This window comes from Amblyomma americanum, chromosome 6 (genome assembly GCF_052857255.1).
Source record: "Amblyomma americanum isolate KBUSLIRL-KWMA chromosome 6, ASM5285725v1, whole genome shotgun sequence".
Taxonomy (NCBI): domain Eukaryota; kingdom Metazoa; phylum Arthropoda; class Arachnida; order Ixodida; family Ixodidae; genus Amblyomma; species Amblyomma americanum.
In genome coordinates this window covers 59,696,203-59,720,698 of record NC_135502.1, presented here as the reverse complement: position 1 = coordinate 59,720,698, position 24,496 = coordinate 59,696,203, and the positions used below count along the sequence as shown (strand labels likewise).

The 24,496-nt window shown below is 45.8% G+C and overlaps 2 protein-coding genes across 3 annotated transcripts; one reads left to right on the top strand and one right to left on the bottom strand.

Moving 5' to 3' along the window:
• The first annotated feature begins 95 nt into the window (after positions 1 to 95).
• On the top strand, positions 96 to 8,035 carry LOC144093568 (protein KTI12 homolog). Of its 2 annotated transcripts, XM_077627104.1 has the most exons (8): positions 97 to 309; positions 1,831 to 1,882; positions 1,946 to 1,998; positions 3,611 to 3,666; positions 3,724 to 3,803; positions 3,863 to 4,028; positions 5,381 to 5,462; positions 7,897 to 8,035. In XM_077627104.1, exons 1-8 carry the CDS (start codon positions 168 to 170, stop codon positions 8,022 to 8,024), a joined length of 759 nt encoding a protein of 252 aa, XP_077483230.1. In that variant the 5' UTR covers positions 97 to 167; the 3' UTR covers positions 8,025 to 8,035. The 2 variants fall into 2 exon arrangements, with proteins under 2 accessions (XP_077483231.1, XP_077483230.1); XM_077627105.1 differs by lacking the exon at positions 1,946 to 1,998 and having other exon boundaries at positions 96 to 212.
• On the bottom strand, positions 7,839 to 24,496 carry Prp3 (pre-mRNA processing factor 3). The gene is given in 10 exon segments (XM_077627102.1): positions 7,839 to 8,170; positions 9,990 to 10,033; positions 14,513 to 14,706; positions 15,945 to 16,058; positions 16,132 to 16,231; positions 19,927 to 20,533; positions 20,932 to 21,025; positions 23,737 to 23,751; positions 23,753 to 24,140; positions 24,205 to 24,496. Coding segments are annotated over 10 exon segments (1,860 nt in total). The 5' UTR covers positions 24,359 to 24,496; the 3' UTR covers positions 7,839 to 8,020.

The following is a 24,496-nucleotide window of genomic DNA, read 5'->3' as shown; positions in this document are numbered from 1 at the left end:
ATATTATAATTATATATTTTGTCCGGAAATTCGGCAGTTTATGAAGCTTTTATCACTGATTTTTATTAATGGTATAGAAAAATGTCACGTATGAGCAGTCAACAACAGCCAATGCAAGCCGTTGTCATATCCGCATGTAACTCAAGTAAACTCAAGCTTGGGACACGATGCCGCTCGTAATTATGTGCGGGCTTCCTTGCAGCGGAAAATCAGTACGTGCACGACAGCTGAAGAAACTTCTGGAGCAAGTCTGGCCCGTCGATCTGGTCTCCGATGACGACGGTCTCTTGCGGAACGAGGTCTACGCAGGTGCCGGTTGTAATGCGCTCTCGAGTTGGCAAAAGAAGCAGGCAGGCAGGCTTGCAGCACGATACGTCTTCGTTTAATCTAGTGGTGGCGTAATGCAGCAAAGCATTAGTTTTCAGTGAACGTGCCGGGACTATTCGTAACCCCGATCAACACTAACGGGCACCGAACTCGCACGCACTGGATTTACTGACGCTCGTAAACAGGATTATGAAGCCAGCTTTTGCGGGTCTCGAGTTTCAAGCACTTGAGATCAACATTAAGAAAAAAAATATATATATAGAAGGTGCTATTTTGCACTGATATGCATGCCGAGAGTAATCAAAACGCTGTGCAAGGTATCGAGCTTTCATCACTGGCATTGGCATCGTGTGATCATTTACGCAAAGCTGTTTTAGGTGCGGTCTCTACTGGGCGGCAACACGCTACGGCAGTAGATCATGCATTTCACGTTTTGCTTGCACACGACTTATTTTCTCTTTATTTTCTTTATTCAATTTTTACCCCGCTTAGCCCGAAGGCGCTACAGCAGGGGGGTTACAATGATGAAAAAAACACATCTTCATTCATACAGCACACTTGCTGACCTGAAAGGCGATTCCATTCACTGATAGAACATACAAAAAATTAATTTGAAAGCATATTAAATCTGGTACAGTATTCCAAAATCTTAAAGCAGTGATCAATACGAGAAGAGACATAATGGGGCCTGTGTAAATATTTTTCCATTTGAATGCCAGTCTTATGATGAAATATTTGATACATCAGTTTAAGGCGCAATTTTCTTCTTCGAGCAGAAAGACTTTCCCACTCAAATTCGTTTTTCACATCGGTACAGCTATCACTTCTAGAGTATCGATGTAGGACGAAACTTGCAGCCCTGTTTTGGATTTCTTCAAGCTTATTGCTCAGTGTTGTTTGCCATGGGTCCCATACCGCACATGCGTTTAGGGTCTTTGCAGCCTTCGCAACCACCATGTCAATATGAGTATTCCAAGAACAATCGGCCGAGAATGTCACACCCAAATATTTATACTGTGATTTTTGCGTCAGCGTATTGTAGCTCACTAGAAGTGCCCTCACATCTGACCACATATGAGAGAGTAAACTTCGCAGGTCTGGGTCGGTGGTTTGAGCAGGCGAGTTGGGTCCGGAGATTGGTGTGGTGTGTTATTACACGTGAGTGATGTGGGCTACGAAGAGTGGCTGTAGTGCTGGATGTGACCCAAACTTTTACTTACAGTTCATCCTTTTATCATAAAGAATGGCTACACAGTGAATTAAAACATGCTGTACGCATTTTTTACTTCAGTCATCTATTTCATAAATGATACCAAGTGTGCCAACAAAAGTATTACATTGACAAGAGTGCCTGGCGACAGCTAGAAACTTTTGTCTGTGAGTAATACTTGTGTTGAGCCCACAGTACTGTTGCCACTCAGTAATGCATTTTGCTCAGGCATTGACAGTGGGCAGAGGATAGCTTGCACAAAGACTGAATGCGGGAAACATCTGTGGTTCCAGAGGCAGGCCAGGAGAAGCAGTTGCGGGACCGGCTCAAGTCTGACGTTGCACGGTGCGTGTTGTGTATCCAGTTGCAGCTTGGCTCTGGATGACTGATCACTGTCATTCTGCGCAGGCTGCTGTCCAGAGACCGGCTGGTGATACTAGACGCCCCCAACTACATCAAAGGTGCAGCCTCTTGCTATGGGAAGGGATAAAGGAGGGAGTGAAAGAAGAAACGAAGAAAGAGGTGCCATAGTGGAGGGCTCCGGAATAATTTCGACCACCTGGGAATCTTTAATGTGCACTGACATCGCACAGCACACGGGCGCATCAGCGTTTTGCCTCCATCGAAACGCAGCCGCCGCGGTCGGGTTCGAACCTGAGAACTCTGGATCAGTAGCTGAGCTTTCCAAACATGTTCTCTGCACAGGGTTTTCCAACCGTGACAAACTAAAGCCAATCAGCTCCAAGACTGTGCCAGTTAGGCTTAATGCCAAGTAATTATGAACATTTTCACTAAGAAAAGCGCAATCCAATATAATGCAATTCATGGAGCAGGAGGGATGCTTTGCTGAATGAGCACAAGAACTGTTCTTGCTGCGAGTGCAGTAAAAGATTGAGTAAACAATGGCAGCGCTCAATAGCACCTGATGCTAATGAACAATATATTAATGCTTCAGAAGTTGTACATTTACAAGTTTTATTTATTTCGATTTTCAGCAGCTTAGATTGCAGGTTTCACACATCTTCATTTGTCCGAATTGTCGGTAGTTATGTGTAAGCAATATTTTTGCTGAGTCAACAGAGCATGTGCTCAGGTGTTCCAGCTCATGCAAAATGCATTGTAGAAGAGACCACTGCTCTTCAAAGAAGAAAAAAAATTCTAAGGACGATTATGAATCTCCCTAATGCGAAATTTGAGCGCAGTTCTGTCGGTGTCTCAAGGCTCTGTAGGCTCATTGCTTTGCGAGATTGTGTGTGATCGGCTGCGGCAATAGCCTAGTGCTCTCGACTAGTGGCCAGTGAAGCTGATCTGTTAGCGGTACAGCAGATTCGAATCCCAGTCGCGGCAATGTTATCTTTATTTATTAATTTATTTAAGGTTTGGCTTGGTTACACCGACGGCAGCGACGCGGCTCAGCCCACAAATGGGCGCTTAAGAGCTGCACTCTAAAGCACCACAAGCAAACATGATTCGCATGCTAAAGCTGAAGATACACTTGTTACCACAATCATAGCTGTACATGAAATTCCTCTGAGCTTTATAGCAATATGCACGGCATGGCACAAGTGGAGAAAGCGGCAGTATGAGGCATGCTGACATCGTTCTCCCCAGTGGTGCACATGGAGACAACTGATAAGAGCAATTGCACCACGTCACTGCAGCAGCTGTGCCATCGCAAAATGGCGTGAGAGGGAGCGCATCTGCCAGCAACAGCAGTAAACCCAGAGCTGCATGCTTGCTACCAGTTATCAAGGCTCCAAACATGGCACCAGCACAGAAAATATGCAGTCCATTTCAGGAGTGATGGTTCAAGGCACAATGTGCCACCACTGCTTGCAAACGTCACTGTACCAAGACGGAAGCGCACCAATATGCCGCACGTGCACCCTCTTCACACAAGCATGATTGCAGTCACTTCTTGGCAGTTCGGGGTAAAAACACTGCAAGTGTTTTTGGTCGGCTTTCTTACTGATGTAGAAAAATGAGAGCAATGCTAAGCTTTGCTGTGTGGTGCAAGAGTGGAGACTTTTTGGGCATGCCTGGCTACACGCTGCCGGGGTTCTGTGTTTGCAGGGTACCGCTATGAGCTATACTGCCTGGTGCGGGGAGCCCGGACGAACCACTGCATAGTAAGTGGTGAATTTGCAAGCCAACAGCGGCAAAATTATCATGGCACTTTTGCACAGGTGCAGGTACTGGCTACCCAGGAGCAGTGCAAGCAGTGGAACGGACAGCGGCCAACCGAGCAGCAGTACACCCTTGAGGTGTGGGCAGCTGTTTCATATGCTTGGCAAGGCATCCTGAGGTCCCCTGTTCTGTTTCCAGGATGACTGCCCTGGCCGAGCGACTTGAGGCCCCTGATGCGAACAACCGCTGGGACCGGCCGCTTGTTCAGCTGCCTTGGGATGCAAATGATGCAGAAGCCGCCAAGGAAGTGGAGAATGCACTGACCGACCGAAAGCCGCTGCCACCCCACCGAGCTACACAGAACGTAAAGGCCCTCCATCACATTTTTCCTACTACATGCAAGCTAACTGCTTTGTGTAGCAATTAGTAGCTAGACATACAGCGCTAGCATCTACATGAATCTCTGAAATTTGAACTTCAGCTGCCATTTTAATCAAGCGGGCTTTGAGTATTTTGGCAGTTTCTATTGTTAGGCCCCCTTGGGTCAGATTCTCATTTTACATGACCACCAGCCTATTATTGGTTTCAGTTTCCCTTTTGATGAATAGTCTGCTGCTCTCGGAACTTGAAACAGGATCTTTCCTTCAAAACCTGGAAAACCGGCACTCGCATTTACTTCTACTATAGAACGCGGCTAGAGCTGCAGAACATTTACACTGCATAACCACCATTTGACAAAGCAGCAAAAGTGGTGTAGTGTGCCAAGCTAGTTCTTTGCAATAACAATTTAGTTGGTAGGAACACCTTAAGTGTGTAGAAGTATCCTTGAAAAGTCACTTAGGCCTGTGCAAAGTAACACGAGTAAGCTGTTGTCTGTCCTGTTCGGCAGCCTTGGGGGAATGCCCAGCATGTGTAGCTAGAATAAATGCCATGTTCATATTGACGTTAGCATGTCCCAAGACATTTTGAAGCAAAAGCAAGCGTGCCGGGCTTCTATCAGGTCTTGCTTGTGGTACAGTGCTACCGCAGGGAAAGTGCAGCATACACAAACAGGTAGGAGGAGACAGTGAAAGCTAACCTTGTGAATGTAATTTAAAGCCCACAACTGCATGAGTTATGAACTTATGATATATGCACTTCCTTTTATTCTCATGGTATTTGACTATATTAAATGCTAGACTTTCTGGTGGTAATATTGTACAAAATGTCTCGGTGACCAGCACACCATATAATCTCGTGTAAGGGCCGCACCCGTGTATGGGTTGCACCCCGTTTTGGACAGGATAACTGAGAAAAAAAAATATGCTTATGCATTTTTTAAAATTCTTGTATGGACTGCACCTTCAAAGTTCGCACCTGAATTTAAAAATAAAAGTGCAGCACTTACATGTGTTTATACGGTAATATGATTGTAGAGGTTAAATCTGGGGTTTGCCAGTGTGCTGAACTGCGTCAAGTTTTACAAGCTACGGGCCTTGTGCTAGAGAGCCATGTACGTAACTTTCCATTGAGCGAACCTATTTTGTTCCGAGCAGCATACAAAAGGCTTCTCCTCCTGCTATTTTTTCAGCACCAGTGAGCACGCAGAGTTGAGATGTGTGATGTGTATTACCTTTGTGGTGGTGTGAACTGGATGCTGCACAGTGTTTGCTGTAGCAAACCTGGCAGCTTTAATGAAGAGTATCAGGAGAGGCTTTTCATGATCGTTTTGTGCAGGCCCCCCTGGTTTCCGACTTGTACGAACGCGACCAGTTGACACGCAACCTTGTGCAGACAATGCTGCAGTCGGCTGACCCCATATCCTTGCACAGTCAGTCAGAAGCACAGCCACTGCCAGCATCTATGCATTTATCTATACAAGGTGTGGCAGAAAAGTAATTAGACTGATTCTGTGTTCCCTCTGATTTCTTTTGACCTCCTCGCAGATTAAGGTTACTCCACAAAAGTATTAGTTCCCTTGGGCAGTTTTGCACGGGCATAGCTGTTGCTTTCATTGTACGCAGTGGTGCTGAGGCATTGTGATGTAAAGGCGTCCAAGTATGTGCATGTTCTTACACAAACCATCGTTTTCCTTTGCCTTTCAAGGACTTCCTGTTAAAATTTTGACAGCTCATTCTGAAGGCACTGTTTAGTTGTGAACTATCCCCTGGTTGCAAAAAAGAAAAAAAAGTGAGCAATTTAATTTTCAATTTACTCATGCATCTAGCATTCTGGCTTTCTTTGAATGGGAAGAGTTTGCAGCATACCACACCTAAACTTGGTATTCTTTTTCTTAGTGTCGTGCTCAAAAATTCATGATTTATCAGCAGTTAACTTATGAGGGACAAATTCTGGCTTCCTCTCAAAGTGATGCAGAAGATTAGGACATGCATATCTCTGAATGGCTTCCTGCTTAGTTGTGAGACTTCATAACTATCTTGGTGCACACTTTTTCTCATGCCCTAATTAATGTGTTAGTATGAAAGACTGTAACCTATTTTGAACTTAACTTGCTATATTATTATCATTCTCAACATCAATCAGCAGCCTGACAACACAAGAGTCTGAACTCTTCCCACATTGTCATCTACTGTTTGAGATTGAAAGCTTTCTTACACAAGTTATATCTTCCTGTCTAAAGCCTTAAGCCATCTGAATGTTCTCCATAAGCCGTTTACAACTTTTCAGAAGTCAGTGGTGGATTTGATGAGCTTTACACAGTGTCGCTAAAAGATTTGTTAAGCTATTTTTTGTAATATGTGCACACACAAACTCACTTCCCAAATAGCAACTGTAGCTAGCTGAAACTTGCTTTGAGCAAGGGCAGTGGTTCACTTAACTGTTATGTAAATGCCATTGTCATGTGCACAGCATTGCCAGCCTCACCACTCTTCTACCACATCTCGCATGCTACCTTGAACTGCAGGCAGTGCTATAATGCACATATATTTGAAAGCACTTTTTTTATGTTTCTTCTGGATGCCTCGTAAAATATTCGAGCTGTGATGCATACTGTGTCACAGCCAACCTTAGGAGTACAAAAATACAAAGCAACATTCCTAGTAACGACTGGGGTCACTTCAGAGGAACTGACAGATGAGAGATAATGAACTGATATCTGGCCTGACGAATTTCTGGTGTGATAGTTGATAAAGAGCGTGGGTAGACCTGTTCAACAAGCTGTGGCCAAAAGTGATTGGTGCAGTTTCAAGTGGAATCACTGAGAGGAGCTGCTACCTAAGACAAGAGGGGAAAAAAGAGAAAAAACCACTTGTAGCGCACTCTACTGTACGTTTAAGATGACAGTCGCATGCACATTCTGGGAGAACAGTGCCCCTTTACAAATGAACACCTGCGATGCTGAGGACAAACTGAATTTGGCCTGTACTGATAGATCATTGCATTTGACAACAAAGGCGCTACTTTTACTGAAGTTTTAAAATAAACTGCGGTACCTCGCAAGTTTGGATCTAGCTGCAACAACATTTTAAAACCCAATTTTCTCAGCAGCAAATGAGTCTTCCGGTGCAAGTCAAACGTCAACAGAGCCAGAGAGAGCCACAGAGTCAATTTTACTAAGAAAGAAAATTGGAAGGCGTCCTCCCTCAGTGTCTCTTTATAAAACTTATGCACGGGAATGCAGGCATTTCACCACATACTTTTGGAAGGTTTTTCCATTGAGTGCTCAGTACAAGAATGGAGACCAACAGGAAGCGGTTGATGAGACGGGCACCTGAAAAAGCAGCTTAGTCCAGGAAAGTGTCAAGCAGGAACAGTTCAGAGCAGAAGGTACATCATTAATTTCTACTCAAGTGCACTGAGCTGTCATCAAAAAGTGCAACACCTGCGATATTAGAAATCATTCGAGTCGTACCGTAATGCAAGTACCTTCATTGTTTCTGCAACACAGTAGCACCTCACCTTCCTGCAATCCATGATGCTTAAAATGTAGTGCATGATAAATACAAAGTCCCGAAGTAGCAAATTGATGAAATAGTAGTGTGTCACCAGTGCACACACCCAAACAAAGCATGCAGACTAAAGCTAAGCATATGTAAACATGGCAGCATCTTCCTTAGCTTGGTCAACCACTTGAGTACAGACTTGCTGTAAATGACAAATGAACCTCAGTGTTTCAGTGATTATTGCATGCAAACCTTTATTGCATGCAAAAGAGGACACAGCAGAACCATAGTGAAAATGAAATGGAGAAGCAGCTCTTTGTTTATTGTCCTTGACCACTGACCTGCACACGCTACCACCTGCCGGCCAGCTGCACCGTCTGCGACGCCAGTTCTTGGCTTGGAGCGGGACGCAGCCACTGTCTGAACTGCCACAGCTGTTCAACCAGTACGTCCGTAGTGGTGGAAATGAGACTTAGGCATCAGCCAGCTCAAGTAATGTGCTGCTGTACGCCAGGTCCCAGTAGTGCTCCACGCCGTGCTTGCGGAAGTGTTCCCGGGCCAACGACTCGGTTGGGCACACCTTGAACTTGAGCTCACCAAAGCTCCGCGATTTCACTGTGCCCTGAAGGAGCAACATGGCACTGCACTGGATCAACCACTTTCAAATGACAAACCATGCATGCATCTCTGATGGAACATGGAGGTTGTCAAAATGAAGCATGCACAGCCTTCACTGCTCTACAGCCTGTTTTGCACTGCGACCAATCCTGAAGGAGTCATCAACTGACAATTTCACACTGTGCCTTTGACATCTCTGTGCATGTGCCCTTAACTTCAGCTGCAATGAACAGCAAAAGAGTATTGCTTCTCCAACAAAGCATACCTCACTGGTCTTGCACATGCGGAAGTTATGTGAAAGAAAGTTATGTTGAATTGTTCTAACATATTTGTCTACTATGCATTTTTCCACGCGGAAAATGATAACATCAGTATGTGTCCCCTGACTCCAGAGTTTTGTAAAACATATTAAGTATTATTAAAGAGGTGAACTCTGTACTCGTCTTGATGCAACAAAATGAACTGAAGTGTGAAACCATTGTTATTGTTATTGTTTTGCTTACTGCTTTTCAGCGCTATATACTCCCTCTTGCAACCATTAGTCTCAAGTTCTCAACAGCACATTTTTGAATGCCCATGTTCCATGTCCAACTTATTTTTTTGTGGCAGCACACAGTAATTTGCCATCATCATAATGAAGCTGGAAAGGAATTGTGGTTTCACTTCTTTGACACTGTTTTGATAGGTGACAACAAATATCACGGGAAACGTGCTGTGCTAAAGGTAGATAATCAAACTTTTGGCAGCCCATCAAATAAGGAACCTCATTTACAATGTGATTATAACTGCACTTGCTCATACTGCGCATGGTGAAAATTTAATCGAAAGAAAGTGCCACCTCAAAATCCCATTACCTCATTCGGTGTGCAACAAATGGGATGAACCCCCCCAGATCTGCAGCATTGGTGTAGATGTCCGCACAGCACAGAGGGTGTGAAGGGGGGGAAGGGTAGGACGGAAATAGCAGGTGCGATACAGACAGCATAGGGTACAGCATTGAGGGGGAGGGAAGGGGAAAGGGGGGGGGGGGGGGGGGGGTGTCGCTATGCTGTACAGTCAGAGGGCAAGCGATCTAGCAGCTACAGTGCAGCACACCAGGAGGGAGTATCAGCTGTGGTGCAGCATGGAGGGCAACAGTTTGTACGTACAATGCACCTCAGTGGGGGAAAACGAAGTGCTATAGCACAATAGAAGAGGGAGCATCGCACTGGTGGCACAGTGTGGAAAGGAAGAGGGAATGTTGCATAGCATAGCTTAACAGCTACCGCTGAGTTCTCGCATTATGTGGTCAGTGTAAACATTTGTCAGTGTAAGCTTTACAACCAATAAAGCTCTTGGTTCTTTGATGATTCTGAAACAAAGGAACGCCTTCTCAAGAACAGCCACTGTGACAAAATGCTTGCTGCCATTTAGTGTACGACACAGATGCAGTGCCAATAACTTGCCAAGAACCAGCAAGATGGCAGTACTAGCTTGGCACTTTGCCAAACAGTGAGCAAGAAGTTCGAATATCTCCATTAAAATGCGTTATTAAATATTAGGTTTGTTTCTACACAAATGCTTTAAAAGAGAATAGTGCTTCTTTAGTTACACTCCTTTCCCCCCGTGCAGGGTAGCAAAGCGGGTATTCTTCTGGTTAACCTCCCTGCCTTTCCTCCTCCTCATCACTTCGTTACCATGATTTGTTGTAACAAGGCTGTGTTGCTTTTTCACACCGAGAATTGCTACAATGAGACTTCCTATGCACTAGAACACTTTAGCCATCTTTTTTTTTTTGTGATTGACGAAAGGCCAGTCGTACTGACAAGCATCCAAACACTTACCTCCCAAACGAGTGTGCACTGGTTCTTTTCAGTCTTCTCACCTTCTGCAAAATGCAATGTTCCTTATCAGAATGGGTGCCAGGCACATAGACATGCATGATATGGAAAACATGTCTGGTATGTATAGTCATGTAAGTACAACTCAAACGAAGTGGCAGTTGTCCCTCAAAGGAGGCCCTGCAACCAACGACACTGACTTATTGTCACGATACCACTGTCAGTAGCCTTGCACCTGCTAGCCACCAGCACTGTCTTGCTAACATGTGCAAGGCAGTGAGCGCAAAACTACAACACAGAAAACGCATTTAGTGTAGCGATATATAATAGGCACCATGCATAGCGATGGCCACGCCACTGGTGGCGGGACTGCTAAGTACACTCGGGAAAGGACCGGCCGCTCCAGCCGCTCGCCATAAATTTCAACGCTGTCGTGCCAATATGAATTCGTTTTCTTGACATTTACATCGGGTTGTAAGCAATATCTACTGCCAGCGCCCTGTGATACAAACTTCAAGGAATGTCCAGCAATGGTGTCTTTCTAGTTGGAGGTTCAGATACTAAAGATATCGCAGACACAATTTTGTTCCCAGCTCGACTGGAAACATGGCCTGGTGTGCACGGTTACTGTGCCATTTCTTTCCTGATAACCAATTATTCCCATATTTTTTTTTACAATGCTAGATCATTATTCAAAGGTGTGGCTGTCAATGTTGAATATCGGTTTTGAGGAAAATGGTTTATGGGGCTATAGGTTTAACAGGCTATGAGAGACGCCGTAGTGAAGGGCTCCGGAAATTTCAACCACCTGGGGTTCTTTAATGTGCACTGACATTGAACAGTACATGGGCCTCTAGAATTTCGCCTCCATGGAAATTCGCCCACCGCGGCCGGGATCGAACCCGCGTCTTTAGGGTCAGCAGCCGAGCACCAGGAGCACTAAGCCAGCGCAGCAGATGTTTTTGAGGAAAATGGAAAACTGTTTCATTTCTCAGTGGACATCCCAGCCATGCTGTGAGAGAAGGGAGGAAGGTGAGAGTGAAAAAGAGAGGTGTCCTATAGTGGAGGGCTCTGGAATAATTTGGACCAACCGGGATCTTCCACATGCACTGATATCGCAAATTTCAATGAAAAAGAGCCTCATTTTCAGAACAGAAGCATGAAATCTAGTTTTTTGGTTCAGGTAGTGCAGTTCGTTCCCATTCTGTTAACAAGAAAGTACAGTGCCTCGGGCACTACAGATAAAGCACCACAACCCTACCACATCTCACGTATCATTTTGCTTTGTGGTAAAATAAACTTCAAACTACTTCCTGAAAATAATATACTGAAGCCTGTTTCCAGCCTTATGCCCTGCTTTAATTTTTGCATGCATACCGTATGTCAAGCAGCTTCTGACTTTGCACTCTGTCGCTGACAGGTGAGAGGTCACGGTATCCCAAAAAGCAATGAAGCATACACTAGTGTCTGTTCAAACAGCAGCCAAAGCCCGCTTTTGTCATCGGCACTTAGCGACATCACGGATCTATCCAGCAACAACAAAACGAAGGAACATCATCTGGGCACAGATGTATTATGCCATGGAGATGCCAAATTTGCAGTCTTCCGAATTTAACGTAAAATGTATGAATTTGGACTCATATTTTGATTTTATGAATCTTGCCTAAAATTTTACGAAAAATAAATTTTATTTGCGAGAACATTGGAAATTCTATAAAAAAACTACACAGTTGCCGGTGGTACTTGCGCCACCAAGAGAGGACTGACTATGTACACCCTCCCAATTGTTTAACATGAACGAGCGAGCGTCGACTGCCCGATGCAGCGGTGCCGAGGCGAAACAGAGCGGAAATCGGGAGAGCGAACGAGCATGCGCGCCGATCATGCTGCTGTGGCTAGCGTCGTCTGCTTGGCTGTTCTGTTTAGTGCGAAGCAAGTTTTATGGCCGAGTTCTGAGAGCGTTTGTTCCGCGTTCTACCTGTTTTGTGTTTGTGACTCTGAGCTGTTGCCAACGCGCAGCGTTCCAAGTAAGACTCTAGGCCCCGGTTGCGTTTGCAGGTATTGTCTCGAGAGCACTTGCTTTAAGGAAATTAACGCGGCAACATCGAGGATCTTCTTCAATATGATTTTTGTAAGTAACGATTGCAACTGGTTTCTTGGGCATGCTAGCCTTTGCCAAATGTATGCTGTTTCCAGAATCACCCAGGCTATATGCAGCGGTTAAAAACAGTTACTCGCAACTTCTTGGGGCTCCGATGGATAACAGCCGATGATGGGCAGGGGTTGCTTCGCACTAACCAGAACAACCAAGCAGACGAAGCTTACTCCAGCAGCATGAACTGTGGGTGTGTCCTTGCCACCTTGTGTCCTTGTCGAATGCTTTACCCTCTCATTCTTCTTCTGGCGCAGCAGCGCCGGGCAGTTGAAGCTCGCGCGTTCATGTTAAAAAATTGGAAGGGTGTACCATCTGTGAAATTAGCAGCAACAGCAGGAACATTGTACAGTAAATTATAGTTAACACAACCCAACTAAACAAACGTTCAGTCCTACTCCTCAACCACCGTAAATTCAGATCATCCTGACAGCCTCCAAAGTCCCGCCAAACGCCCGTCTCGGGACCTTGTTTATTCAGATGCGCAGAGGCTGTTATGGGTCAATCGACAGGCTCCCGAAGTGGTGCCGTGTCGGGGTATGACCTGCTTGACAAACCCATTGCCCAGATATTCGTCCCCAGGCCTGAACTGCACGTTCAATTGCTTCTGGTGCCTCTCTGACATGTGTGCAACTGCAGGTGTTCTGACTATCAGCAGGCCACCAGCGATAGGCCGATGGAAAGTCTAGCCACGTAGTTTAGTTTTCAAAGCTTTGCCGCCAGCCCGGAGTGGCGGCAGCGCCTATTGGCTGCACTTACCATTCAGCCAGCCAAGCTACACGCCATTTAGAATGACGAGACTGCATTGTTGCAAACATTTGTTTGTTCGTTTATTCATTGAAGGCGTCTTAATTGCCACTCCGACAAGGCACTGAAACAATGTGCGCCTCCCTCGATTCCGTCCGCGTGATATGTCAATTTTTCCAGTGCCGAAATTCCCTCTCGTCATGTGCTGTTCGCCGTTTATGCGTTCTCTCACGTGCGACACCACATGTGAAGAAGCTCTAGAGCTATTGCACCGTACACTGAAAGAAGCGACACAACATGACATTCGGGCGAGTGGAGAGGGGGTACAGCATGCCACACAGTGATTAATGGACTGGATCTTGCAACCCACAACCATCGGGGGGAACACTAATGCTAACGCATACTCTGCTGCATGAATTGCATTGACCTTCTGTGGCTTTCTTTTTCTTTGCAGGCTTGTCTCTTGTGGCTTCTTTTGCTGCTTAACACTGCCAAGTCCTTGGGCTACTTCAGGTGGTAGCAGGCAATTTACATAATAATAAAACAACATGGCACAAACATTTAAGTGCAGACTAGCAAATGTCCATTCCAACATCCATGAGCAATGACGCTCTGCTGCACTGAAATAACTATACAGCAATTGCTTGCATGAGTCTAATTGCAATACTATGCACAGCCCTGCTGGCATTGCTTGTTTGCATCATAAAATGCAATGCTTAGCATATAAAACCAGAATCAACAAGAAGGCAGTCATTTTTAAGCTTAACCTACTCAGAACAAGGTGCTGTACCAATGTTTATTTCCCCTGTCCCGCACTGGCACATTTATTGTAGAAAAAATGACCTTCACCTTCACACCAGGGAAGGCTATAGTGGTCCTGGCTGGACGACCTAAACAGATAACCTTCACGTCGACTGTGACTGTACCAGTGTTGAATTCCTGACCCAGCTCCCTTCATTTCAAGTACAAAGAAGGAAGTCTCCTCCATATTATAGTTTTAACAGCCGTGTTAGAGCAAACTAGTAGCTAAAGCAAAAGTCCACATAATTTTTACTTTCCTTTTTACGTATAATCTCATTTACGAGCAAGGTGATGGAAAGGCGCAGTTCTGGTACAAAGCACAACACTTCCACCCCTGCAAGTGCAACGTCTCTGTGGACAGCTGTTTTTGCCTGGCTTAATGAGCTTTGCCTAAGAATGTGCCTCATCATTCTGCTGACGAGCACACGCTGAGCACAAATCATATCAATTCCCTATTACAGTGAACACTCATTAACCCAAACATCTGAGCTCGTGTTCCTACTTGCATCCTTTTCGAGAGCGTCTTTTTCAGCAACACCCGATTGGCTAAATCGTTGGAAGGAGTTGGGGTGGCTCGTCTGCTTCCAGCATTTCGGCCGATAACATGTCGCCGAAAGGCATGTTTTCAAAAGGAACACAAGTTGGAATCTGGGCCCTGGTTTATTAAAACTAGCACTTTGGTTCCACTAGCAAATGCATTAAGAAGACTCCTTTTATTTCAAACTCTACATAATTCAAACAAATTTTTGGTCCCCTTCAAGCGTGAATTATTAAAAGTCATCTGAATTAGACATGATAAGAGTTTTCTTTAACAGAAAGTGCTTACCGCCTTGTATAGTGTCCTCGGACCACTTGATGCGGGAAAGCATGAGCCGACGGTATTTGCTTTGCTGTCTGGGTCCCCCCTCAACTACAACCAGGTTTACGTTGCGGTATAAAACCACACAGCCAGTCAGGAACAACTGCTTGGCATTCATCTCCACCTTGAACTTCTTGGCAGGGTTTGTCAGACTTAGCACCCTGCACAAACAGCAAAAGGTAGTTGCGTCAACACTCTCCTGCAACCACCTGTCTCTCGAAGAACAGACAAGAAGCTGACCGCACACAACGATCACCTACCTACCATATCGTAGTGCCTCTTTGCACATCATAAGGCTCCCAACACACTTCAGTAAATTGCAAAGGCAATGAGCCCTGATATGCATCACCAACTATGACATTTGTTTTCTACTTTAGAAACCACACCTGGTATTTAAGGTATCCGAAAGAAACAAACAATTGATATCGTCTGTTTGACTTAAAATCTTGTGCATTGAAATAACATAAGTGAACTGCTACATGTTACGGAATGTGCTGCCAGGAAATTGGTTCCAGCCGGTCCATCAGTAGAGCTGCCACAAACGCGCCCTTATCGCTTCCTATGATAGAGGGTGCACACCAGTTCAATGTGTAGCTTACTCTGCCTGAAGCAGGCACAGTCAAGTTCTTGATAGAACATGGTCCAGTAAAGTAGTCGTGGCATTAGCACAAGGAGCTTGGTAACTCAGCAGCTGCAAAATACTGAACAAGATGACGTCTCGGTATCAGACACCAGATTTGGCCAAACCATGGTTTGTGAGCCATATAAGAGTCGTAGCAGCATCATCAGCACCACCAATTCAGCACCTTTCAGCTTGATGTGAATCATGTCGCTGAAGCGCAACTGCAAATGCAATTGCAGTAAGATACAGTAATAAATGCAGGTACATGACAAATACTGGGCTCATTTCCAACAGCAGTAAGTCATAAGTTCACAGTAAAGGAGAGTAAATTCCCTAATCTGATCTACACTGCTGTGTTTCTGCACTACTCGGCACGAGGGAAAACTAAACAGAATGGACGCATTAGCTTCAAGAAAAGCACCTTAATTAAAAAAAGTAAAAACTGAAACCCATCATGGCTACTGCTCCATCTCACTTTCCTATTGCTGCTCAATGAAATACAGTCCGCTTTTTGTGGCTTTCAGATTTCTTGTGCAGATGCCTATAGCCTAACAGAATTGCTTGTTCCATGTGGAAGAAATGGTGATATTGTTTTTGGCACAAGAGCATCTCTGGGCAAGAAGCACCAAACAGACTCTCCATTTAGACATTCCAAAAGGAAAATAAGATCTTTACTTTAGTGGCACCTGGCCAATAAAGAGTACAGCAAAATTTTATGCAGCCAAAAGAAAGCCCGCAGCAAGACGAAAGAGATGTGGCAAAAAGTGTTGCACTTACCGGTAGACGGCTACGTGCACACCTCGAGTCGTGTCCTCCTTGAGCTTTCGAAGCTTCTTGTCACGCCGCTGCTCAGTGGTTAGTTTTCGTGATGCATTGGCCTCTTCGTGGGCTCTGCATTACCACCAAAGCAAAATGGCGTGTTAGTGCAGGCCTCAAATACTGCACAGAGAACCCGCCTACTCACTTCTGCCGCTTGGCCATCTGCTCACGCACATGAGCCTCGACTTTGGTCGGATCTTGTACCTGCTGGCTGCCCAGCACTCTCATCAGGTTGGACATGCGCACTGCACAGACACACCACATGCACCTTATCCCAAGCACAGGGACTAGAAAGACAAACAATTCTTCACAAATGAACAAATATTCATTCAACAGCAAAGAGCGGGAAGTTTGGTTTTAGTCTCGTTTTATGAGGTATAACGTCCCAAAGCGACTCTGTCTACGAGGGACGCCAAGGCTCACTGTCTCGTTCAGGCAAACTCATGACGCCGAAAACTCGATGGGGAATTTTCATGCAGCTGTTGCTCTGCATTTCCACCGTGTTGTAGCAGTCCGTCTGCCAGTGTTTAGCAATCGGTTTACCATGACTTCTGTACAGGATAGAGAAAGCGTGGCACTGTAGCGACGGCAGCTTTAGCATTGTGAAGTGCAACAAGCATATCTGTCTAAGCCTGGAGCTGGTGAAGTGTGCTGGGAATGTGATCTAACCGAAAACCGGAAGCACAAGAAAGCCAGGTATACACATGAGTGTAGAGGCACCAAATCAGGCCTTTAGGGCTCAACCAGGCAGCCACCTGTGAAGCACCAATCAGCTTTCGCTTACAACTGTGCTAAGCTGATCAGTTTAGCTACTAATCTTTTTACCAGAATTAGGGGTGAAAAATCACCTTTTGCATTATAATGCATATATTATGTGGCGACAAAGGCACACTGCTCCGTATTTACTCGCATATTGGCTGATGCGTCATGCAGCTCGGCCCCAGCTTCGGGAAATGAAGCTGCGGCGACAGTGTTTCGATGGAGGTGAAACGCAAAATGTGCCCATGTGCTGTGCGATGTCAGATGGACCAGAAGTGAGATGTCACGTGATATTTCATCCACAGGCAAATGGTCAGTCGTGTGAATCTGCTAAAAACATGAATTTCCCTACTGCTTGGTAGCGTGTCAAGAGGGGCCATCACAAAGGTTTAAAGGTGTGGCATTGGCTGGCCAGAGCAGGCAGGGCGAAAGCCCCATCGCTTTTGGTTTGCTTCAACTGCACTGGCCTCCCGGGTAGCTGTTACGCTAAACGGGAGAACAAATTGGTAGTCAAAGTTGTAAAACGACTACAAAAATATTAAATGATGGCCCTGACAACTAAAGAAAAGCCCTGCAGCGAAGACGAAGATGAGAGCAAAATCACACGATGACGTGCATGTTAAATCTGTTCAGGCATATAAGGCTGCCTAGCAGGGCTCTGGTGCAGAGCCAGGCAACATCCATTGATGTGAGGCCAAGTCATCGGCATGTATCTACAGGCTGCGAGTGCTGAAAGCAGCACCCAAGGGTTCAAATCGTTTGTTGGGAAAACAGAACAGGAGACATACATATTTGTTGGATTTCTCATCGCATTTTGAGAAAAATACCTCCTCGTTGGCATTCCAAGTGATGGCAACGTCAATAACTATGGCTTCAGTTGGCGTGTCAACTACTATGTCTGGCTTGAGTTTCACACCATCAGGGGGAAAGGAGGAATGAAAGTAGCCTCTTCCTTTACTACGGCAGCAGAATTGTGCTCCCTGGCCAGGCGAGCTATCTGTGTGCTAATAAAATTATGGTGCTTTGTGTGCAGTAAATGGACTCAAATGCATTCTTGTAGGATATGGGAAGTGGTTTCATTACATTCACCGCAGCAGCTTCAGCAGATGCGGGTGCTTGGATCTGGACTATGCTTGTTTGTAAGCGTGCGCGTTTGGAAGAGATTTGTACAGAGCCGTGCGGCACGGATGTGGTCTCTGTCCTAGAGGTGTTTAGAGTGGTAGCTGAGCCATGTGCTGGCTAGTGGCTGGCAACATTAACATCAGCAGCCACCGTGATTGCGGCAGGAACTTCAAAGGCATTGGCAATGCGATCATAGTGAGGACGAATTAGAGGGAGGGCTAGAGGGAGTAGTCCAGAGGGAGGGCTTTCTTTAAAATGAACACTTTGTGCAAGGCCTTCAAGACGGACACAACCAAGCATCCCCCCCCACCCCATTTGGAGGATGTCCAAATGTGGGAACTGGGAAAATTATGTGGTAACTCGGAAAACTGTGTGGTAAGTGCAGGGTTTTCTTTATTTTGGAGCAGTTTGACGAATTGGGCGGATTCAGATTTGACGAGGAGAGTGTTTAAAGCACCATACAGGAAGGCTGGTGTAACCAACTGACGCCGGCAACCCAGCTTCTGGAACGTCTTGAGAGCTGCTATCATATGGAGCACATCTTGGCAGACTCAACCTTAGGATTCTTAATACCAAAAAAAGTTACGCTTAGATAATCTATGGGATCATTTGGTTTCTTGCTGCCCACAGGGAAGTCAGTGATATGTATTTCAGGGATCATAAATAAAGCCCTTTGATATTTGATAAATGATAGAGCCTCCAACCAATATATTGTTATTTCACAGGATCGAGGTGCAGACTGACATTATTGAGATATCCAGATGTTATATTCAGCAAAGTGTGGTAAGCCCTCTAAAGAGTCCGAAATCAGAAGCAGGTCATCGGCAATTGTCTTTGCCAAGACAGAGAGAGAGAGGTGTCGGCAAGATAGATACCAACTTTCAAGTCATTGAGTTTATAAAGGAATGGACCAATGACCGAGTTAAATAAAAATGGCGATAAGGGGTTGCCCTCCTTATTGCCATGTTGACTGGGGACTCGTAACATTGTCAGCAAACCAGTTACACTGAAACGTGGTGCTGCAGTGCTGATACATTTCTTGAATTATAAAGTATGTTCTGGGTAGGATTCCTCGAGCATTGAGGGCCGAGAATTTTGCATAGTGCAAAATTGAACCAGAAGCCCTCCTGATGTTGAGACTGACACCAAAGAAGGGCTGGTGCTGTTCCTTCAAGGTTTTCATGATTCTTGAGTTTGTTGAGGTAGAGCGGTCTGCAGAGAGGGCTGGAATGGATTGCAATTATTTATTGCTTCCAAGCGAGTAAGCATAAGCTTGGAAAACAACCTATACAAGGCGGGAGCTATAGAAATGGGACGGAAATCGCCTGTATTTATAGGATGCAGACATTTGGGAATAAATGTTGGTCTAGACTGCTTGATCTCCAGTGGGATCGAAGCAAAGGCCGACCAGTTATTTACTACCATACGAAGTACTGATATTGGTATTTTACTCAACTCTTTCCCAGTAACCCTGTCAGGGCCCGAAGCTGTTTTTAGGAAAACGACTTGGAGGCATACAGAACTTCAGCTTCTGAAAGCAGGGATTCATCAACATCCAAATGGACTTTAAATTTCAAGGGAGCTCTGACGAGCACCAATTCTTCACCGAAGGTGGGATCGCATGTAGCGTGGAGATCTACCATTGCACTGTAAACATGACGGCCTGCGGCGGCGCGCAGCAGCGCTGCGATGCCACCGTGCCCTGGTGCATACAATTTCGTTTCCCCCATTTCATTCGGGTATTTTTTTTTTGTTTCATGCCCACGAAGTCGACCCTCATGTTATGATTTTTTTATCCTGTTTCTGCTACAATTGATCTTTGCTTTACTATCATAGGCGCATATTACGTTCGAGTTAATATTGTGATTTGTTGAGCATAGTATCGTATAGTATCGTGTGTAGAGCTGCAGAATAAAACCAGGAAAGCGGTGCGCTAGGCCAGCATGCACTCTGGTTTCCCTTTGCAAGTGCAGACAAGGTTCGAGTTCCGCAGAGTTCATGTCTGGCAGCAGAACTTGTGGAACAAGTCTACAGAAAGTAAGATGTGTGCCATAAATACCTTTTGGCTCAGGTGGAGGTTCCAGCCCCAGCCGAATCTTCTCCTGCTTTTCCTTCCACGCTTCACGGCGATTCTGACGACGGAGTTTCTTGCGCTCCTTCTGCGTCAGGAAGACTGGCAGCGGAGGCGGGCCCCGGGGTGGCAGTGTGGGTGCCTTCATCTGGATCGGGTGCTCCACCAGGTTGGTGACACCTTCGAGCAGGTTCTCGAGTGGCGCCCCACCTGCCACTACGGCATCAATGACATTGTCATAGCTCTCGCCCTTGATGATAAACGTGTCCCACCATTCCACATCGGGTATCTCTTCCTTGCCCTCTTTGGCACGCGCCGCAGGCACCATTAGCGCAATCTTGGTGGCCGAGGATATGCCCGTGCGTTTCGCCGCCTGGGCAATCTCCTGCTGTAGCCGCTCCAGCTTGGCTCGCGTCCGCAATCGCTGGGCCAGCTGCTCGTATTTGCCCTTCTCATGAAAACGGAAGCCCCGGCGTCCACGCTGCACTGGCTTGGCCCCGACACGCTGGTCAAAAAAGTTCTGCTCCGCAACATCCTCGCCGACTCTCTCCTGATGGATCTTGAACTGCTCTCGCTTTTGAGCCCGGATGTTTGCCTGCGCCACGGGATGTGCTCCTGTGATTCTCGAGGTACTTGGGATGTTGCACCAAGGGTATGCCTACTTTATACTGGGCATATTCTGTAACCAGATTAGCACACCCCGCGTCCAATGTGTCACAATGCCAAGGATGAATCAGGTTGGAGATGTTTGATAAAGATGAGCATGGTATAGCTGCTGCTGGTCATTTTTAGCCCCCCAGATTTGCTACGGCCACCTAGGTGTGAGGATTACTTTCCTTTTCATAATTTCTTCAAAGCAATTTTTTCATTTCTTATAATAATATAGTTAGAAACAAATGTGCTAACTGATAAGCAGCAGACCACTATACAATGATGCAAAGAGAAAGCTCTCAAGATGCTGCAGATTCTAGAAGCTGGCCTGGGCAGTCTTACCTTGAGTGTGGGTGTGTGGTGGGCTAGCTGCACTTCTCTACCTGTCGAATCCACTGTACGGCCTTCAGCATTGAGAATGAGGGGTGTAGGCCGCCTGCATAAGCATCAGTCTTGTACACATTACATAAAACGAGTAACTGATTACAATTACTTTGCCAAAGATGTGAATAATTTTAGTGACCAATCACATCTCATTAAAAGTAACTGAACAATTACGGAGAAGTAATCAGTTACTATTAGATTATTTTTCACCCATCTTTTACTCATCATTATCAGCCAGATTATACCCATTGCAATGCAATGGCCTCATCCGCCCACCTACCTTTCTGCCGCCCCTTGCTACGCTTCCCTCCGCTTGGTATCCAGTCCGTTACCCTCAACGACCATCGGTTATCTTGCTTTCGCATTACATGCCCTGCTGCCCTCTCCCTGTCTCTTAATGTTACAAAGCTTATAATTTTCCTTCCCATAGCTCACTGCATTGCCCCCAATTTAAGTTGAACCCTTTTCGTTAACCTCCACATTTCTTCCCCATAGGTGAGTACCCGTAAGATACAGCTACGTACAGTTATATACTTTTCTCTTGAGGGGTGTCTCTTAACGTTACCACAGTACAAATATACATGGACAAGAATGAGTTGGTGTGAAATATATGCTGCAGTACATACTTTGGTAATTTACCCTGCAGTTATGTTTCGAAGTTTTATTCGGAACTTTTTCCATGTTTCCTTGTCAGCAATCAGCAGAGACACTGAGCCTTGTTCCTCTGTATGCACCAAAGGGAAGTGCATTGCTCTAACGTACAAAGACCTTGTGCACCACCTCATAATTATTCAAAGCACTGTGCTTCGCTCTTGTTCACATTCTGAGGGGACAAAGCCCAAGCTGAATAAACATGACAATCCGATGTGTAGGAATGTACGATTATTCAGAAATTTTGAATACGAACCAAATACCCTCCTATTCGAACAAATCAAATAGTGTATGTTCAAAATTATTTGAAAGGAATATGTCCACAGGTTTTCGAATACTTTTGGGGTAACTGGCACAAAGTTCAAATAAGGTCTACTGTATTTTTCTTCCATGACTATTCCAAAAACAGGGACCATACACGCTGTGATCATGCTGCCGCGATCGGTATGCGTGCGATGGAGGATTCAGCGCCGGAGTGCAGCTCATCTGCACGGCGGTGTTCATAATCCTCATATATGGCCCCAGAGATCGGACGACCGACAGGGCCCAGGCAGTTTCAGCAAACCTGACGTTTATGCTTGACCTCCAAGGCCATGCCTTACACGTTGCTCTCACCTGTCTCATGCACTGAAGTGTGGCGCCAGTTTATAATGTTCCATTATCAACAGCAAAAGGTAGTTTTCCTATGCGCACAAGTCAGTTAATACACCAAATTTGTGCTGCGACCCCCAAATAGAGATCCGTGTTGAGTCTTTTAACAAGCAGAGCTATAAGTGCGAAAGCAGCACTTTGCTGTTTCTCACTATTACTCACCAGATATTAGCAACGATCAGCGCAACAAGCAGTGAATATGCATTCAATGCAGTTCTCTACCAAAGCTACAGTAATCGTATTCAATTCGGTACAGAAAAAGTACTATTTGCACACCCCCACCACTGTGCCATCGTGGTGCAATGCAAAATGTGAAACGCGGAGCACGGGGCAAGTCAAATGCAAGCCTCCTGGGCTTCCATGTGCAGACATCCTCGCACATGCAACTTCTCTGAAGCTCGACTGTTGTCACTAACAAGGGAATTCCTTGCTATGCCAGTTTTTGTCACCGAGTAAGGTTTTTGAAGTCATACCACTGGTTAATTGTTTTTGGAAGAAGAGTGTAACGGATGACTAGTAATCATTACTAAAAAAAAAATAACTGGATTACCGAGAATATTACACTTTAAAAAAGTAATGAAACCAGTACAAAATTCCAAGATAATGTAATTTGTTACAAGTAATCAACTAATTGTAATGTGTTACATGCAAGCCTGGTATGCATGCATGCAATACTGACTCAGTTGCAGGCCCATATGAGCTCAATACGCCAAGCCTTGATTAATCTCATTAACAGTATGCAGGATCAGTTTCGCTGACAGCAAAACGCCCATTCAAAGGACTCTTGACTAACTGAGCAGATTTATTTAGTGCACAACTTCAGATGATCTCCTGAACGGAATGCAATGTAAGAAAATGACAGCTTTCTGTTAATTTGAGCTTGTAAACCAAGGTGAGAGTTCACTAACTTCCGAAATGCCATGCTATACAATTATACTAACTTATATTATCTTTGCATTCACAACGCATCAATAATGCAAGCATAAATCCAAACAATATTAATGTCATTATGCATTTTCAAGGAATGTTATAAACTTGCTTGATCCATACACCTAGCATGCCAAGCAACTTCCATGGGGCAAGACTTATTTGTTTGTAGCCCATGCACCTGTCATCCATGCAAACAATGGTTTTTGTCTACTGCCAGTTCAGGGAGTGCTGCTACCCAGAGATACTGTGCCCACTGGGAGGAAGGAGCACGGTACAGTGCCACAGACTGTCAAAGTCAGCGTCGTGGCACTGCATTGCCGTGGTGGCACTGCATTTTTAACACGCGCCGACTGAACAGATGCACACAACGCTGGTTTCACATAACACCTTACAACTGAACCGAAACCTTTTCCGACTTACAGCAAAGCTCGACACCAAACGTGACATCAAGAACTACAACGGCTTGCTACACGGGTTTGCGCCGTTTTAAACAAGGTAGCAAGCCGTTCTCACAGTGTGATGGTGTCTTACGTGGCAATAGTGGCCGGGGGTCGCAGCCGGCTGCTGAAGGAAACCAGGCCGGCTGCCCAGTTTGGCCTGAATTTGGGCTGTCAGCTCGGCGATGCGGTTACGGCTGTCAGCAACAGCCGCAGCGACCGGAACCACAGGTGTCGGAACGCTGCCCCCGAGAGCCTTTTTCCGCTCTTCGATCATGCGCTGCGCATTGGCCATCATTTCGCGGATCTGCAGGGTAGTTAGCTGGCCAGGACTCGGCTGGCCCATCACAGGCGGCATTTCTGAGAAACGGGACTTGCGTGGCCCGTCGTCTTCCTGCGCTTGGCGGTGCTTCGTGCGAAGCTGCTCCACGGCTCCGGTCAGCAACTGTTCGGCCAGCGACGCCGCCTTGGAGTCGTCCAGTAACGATGACAGCTTCCCTGCGGAACATTAGCGTTAGGCTCCCCACTACTTTGGAAACGAGATGCGGAGCATTTTCCTTACTTGCCGTCTCAGCGCGGTCAAAGCCGCTTGAAAGGCAGCTTACAGCAGCCGTCACTAGTGTCGGCTCTTCGAAGCCGAGGAACTTCTGCACCGTCCGGTCGACCCATGGCCTCAGCTCTTCGGCTTCCTTGCGGGTCAAAGTAACGTCAGCCATGTTTTTACTGAATTTCAGATACTGCTACACACTCAGACACGGCACACAAAGTAAAAGGTCCGCGCTCGACGCATATCAGAGTGCTTACAAGAACAACAACCGCTCGAACGCAAACGAAACGCAACGAAACGACACTTC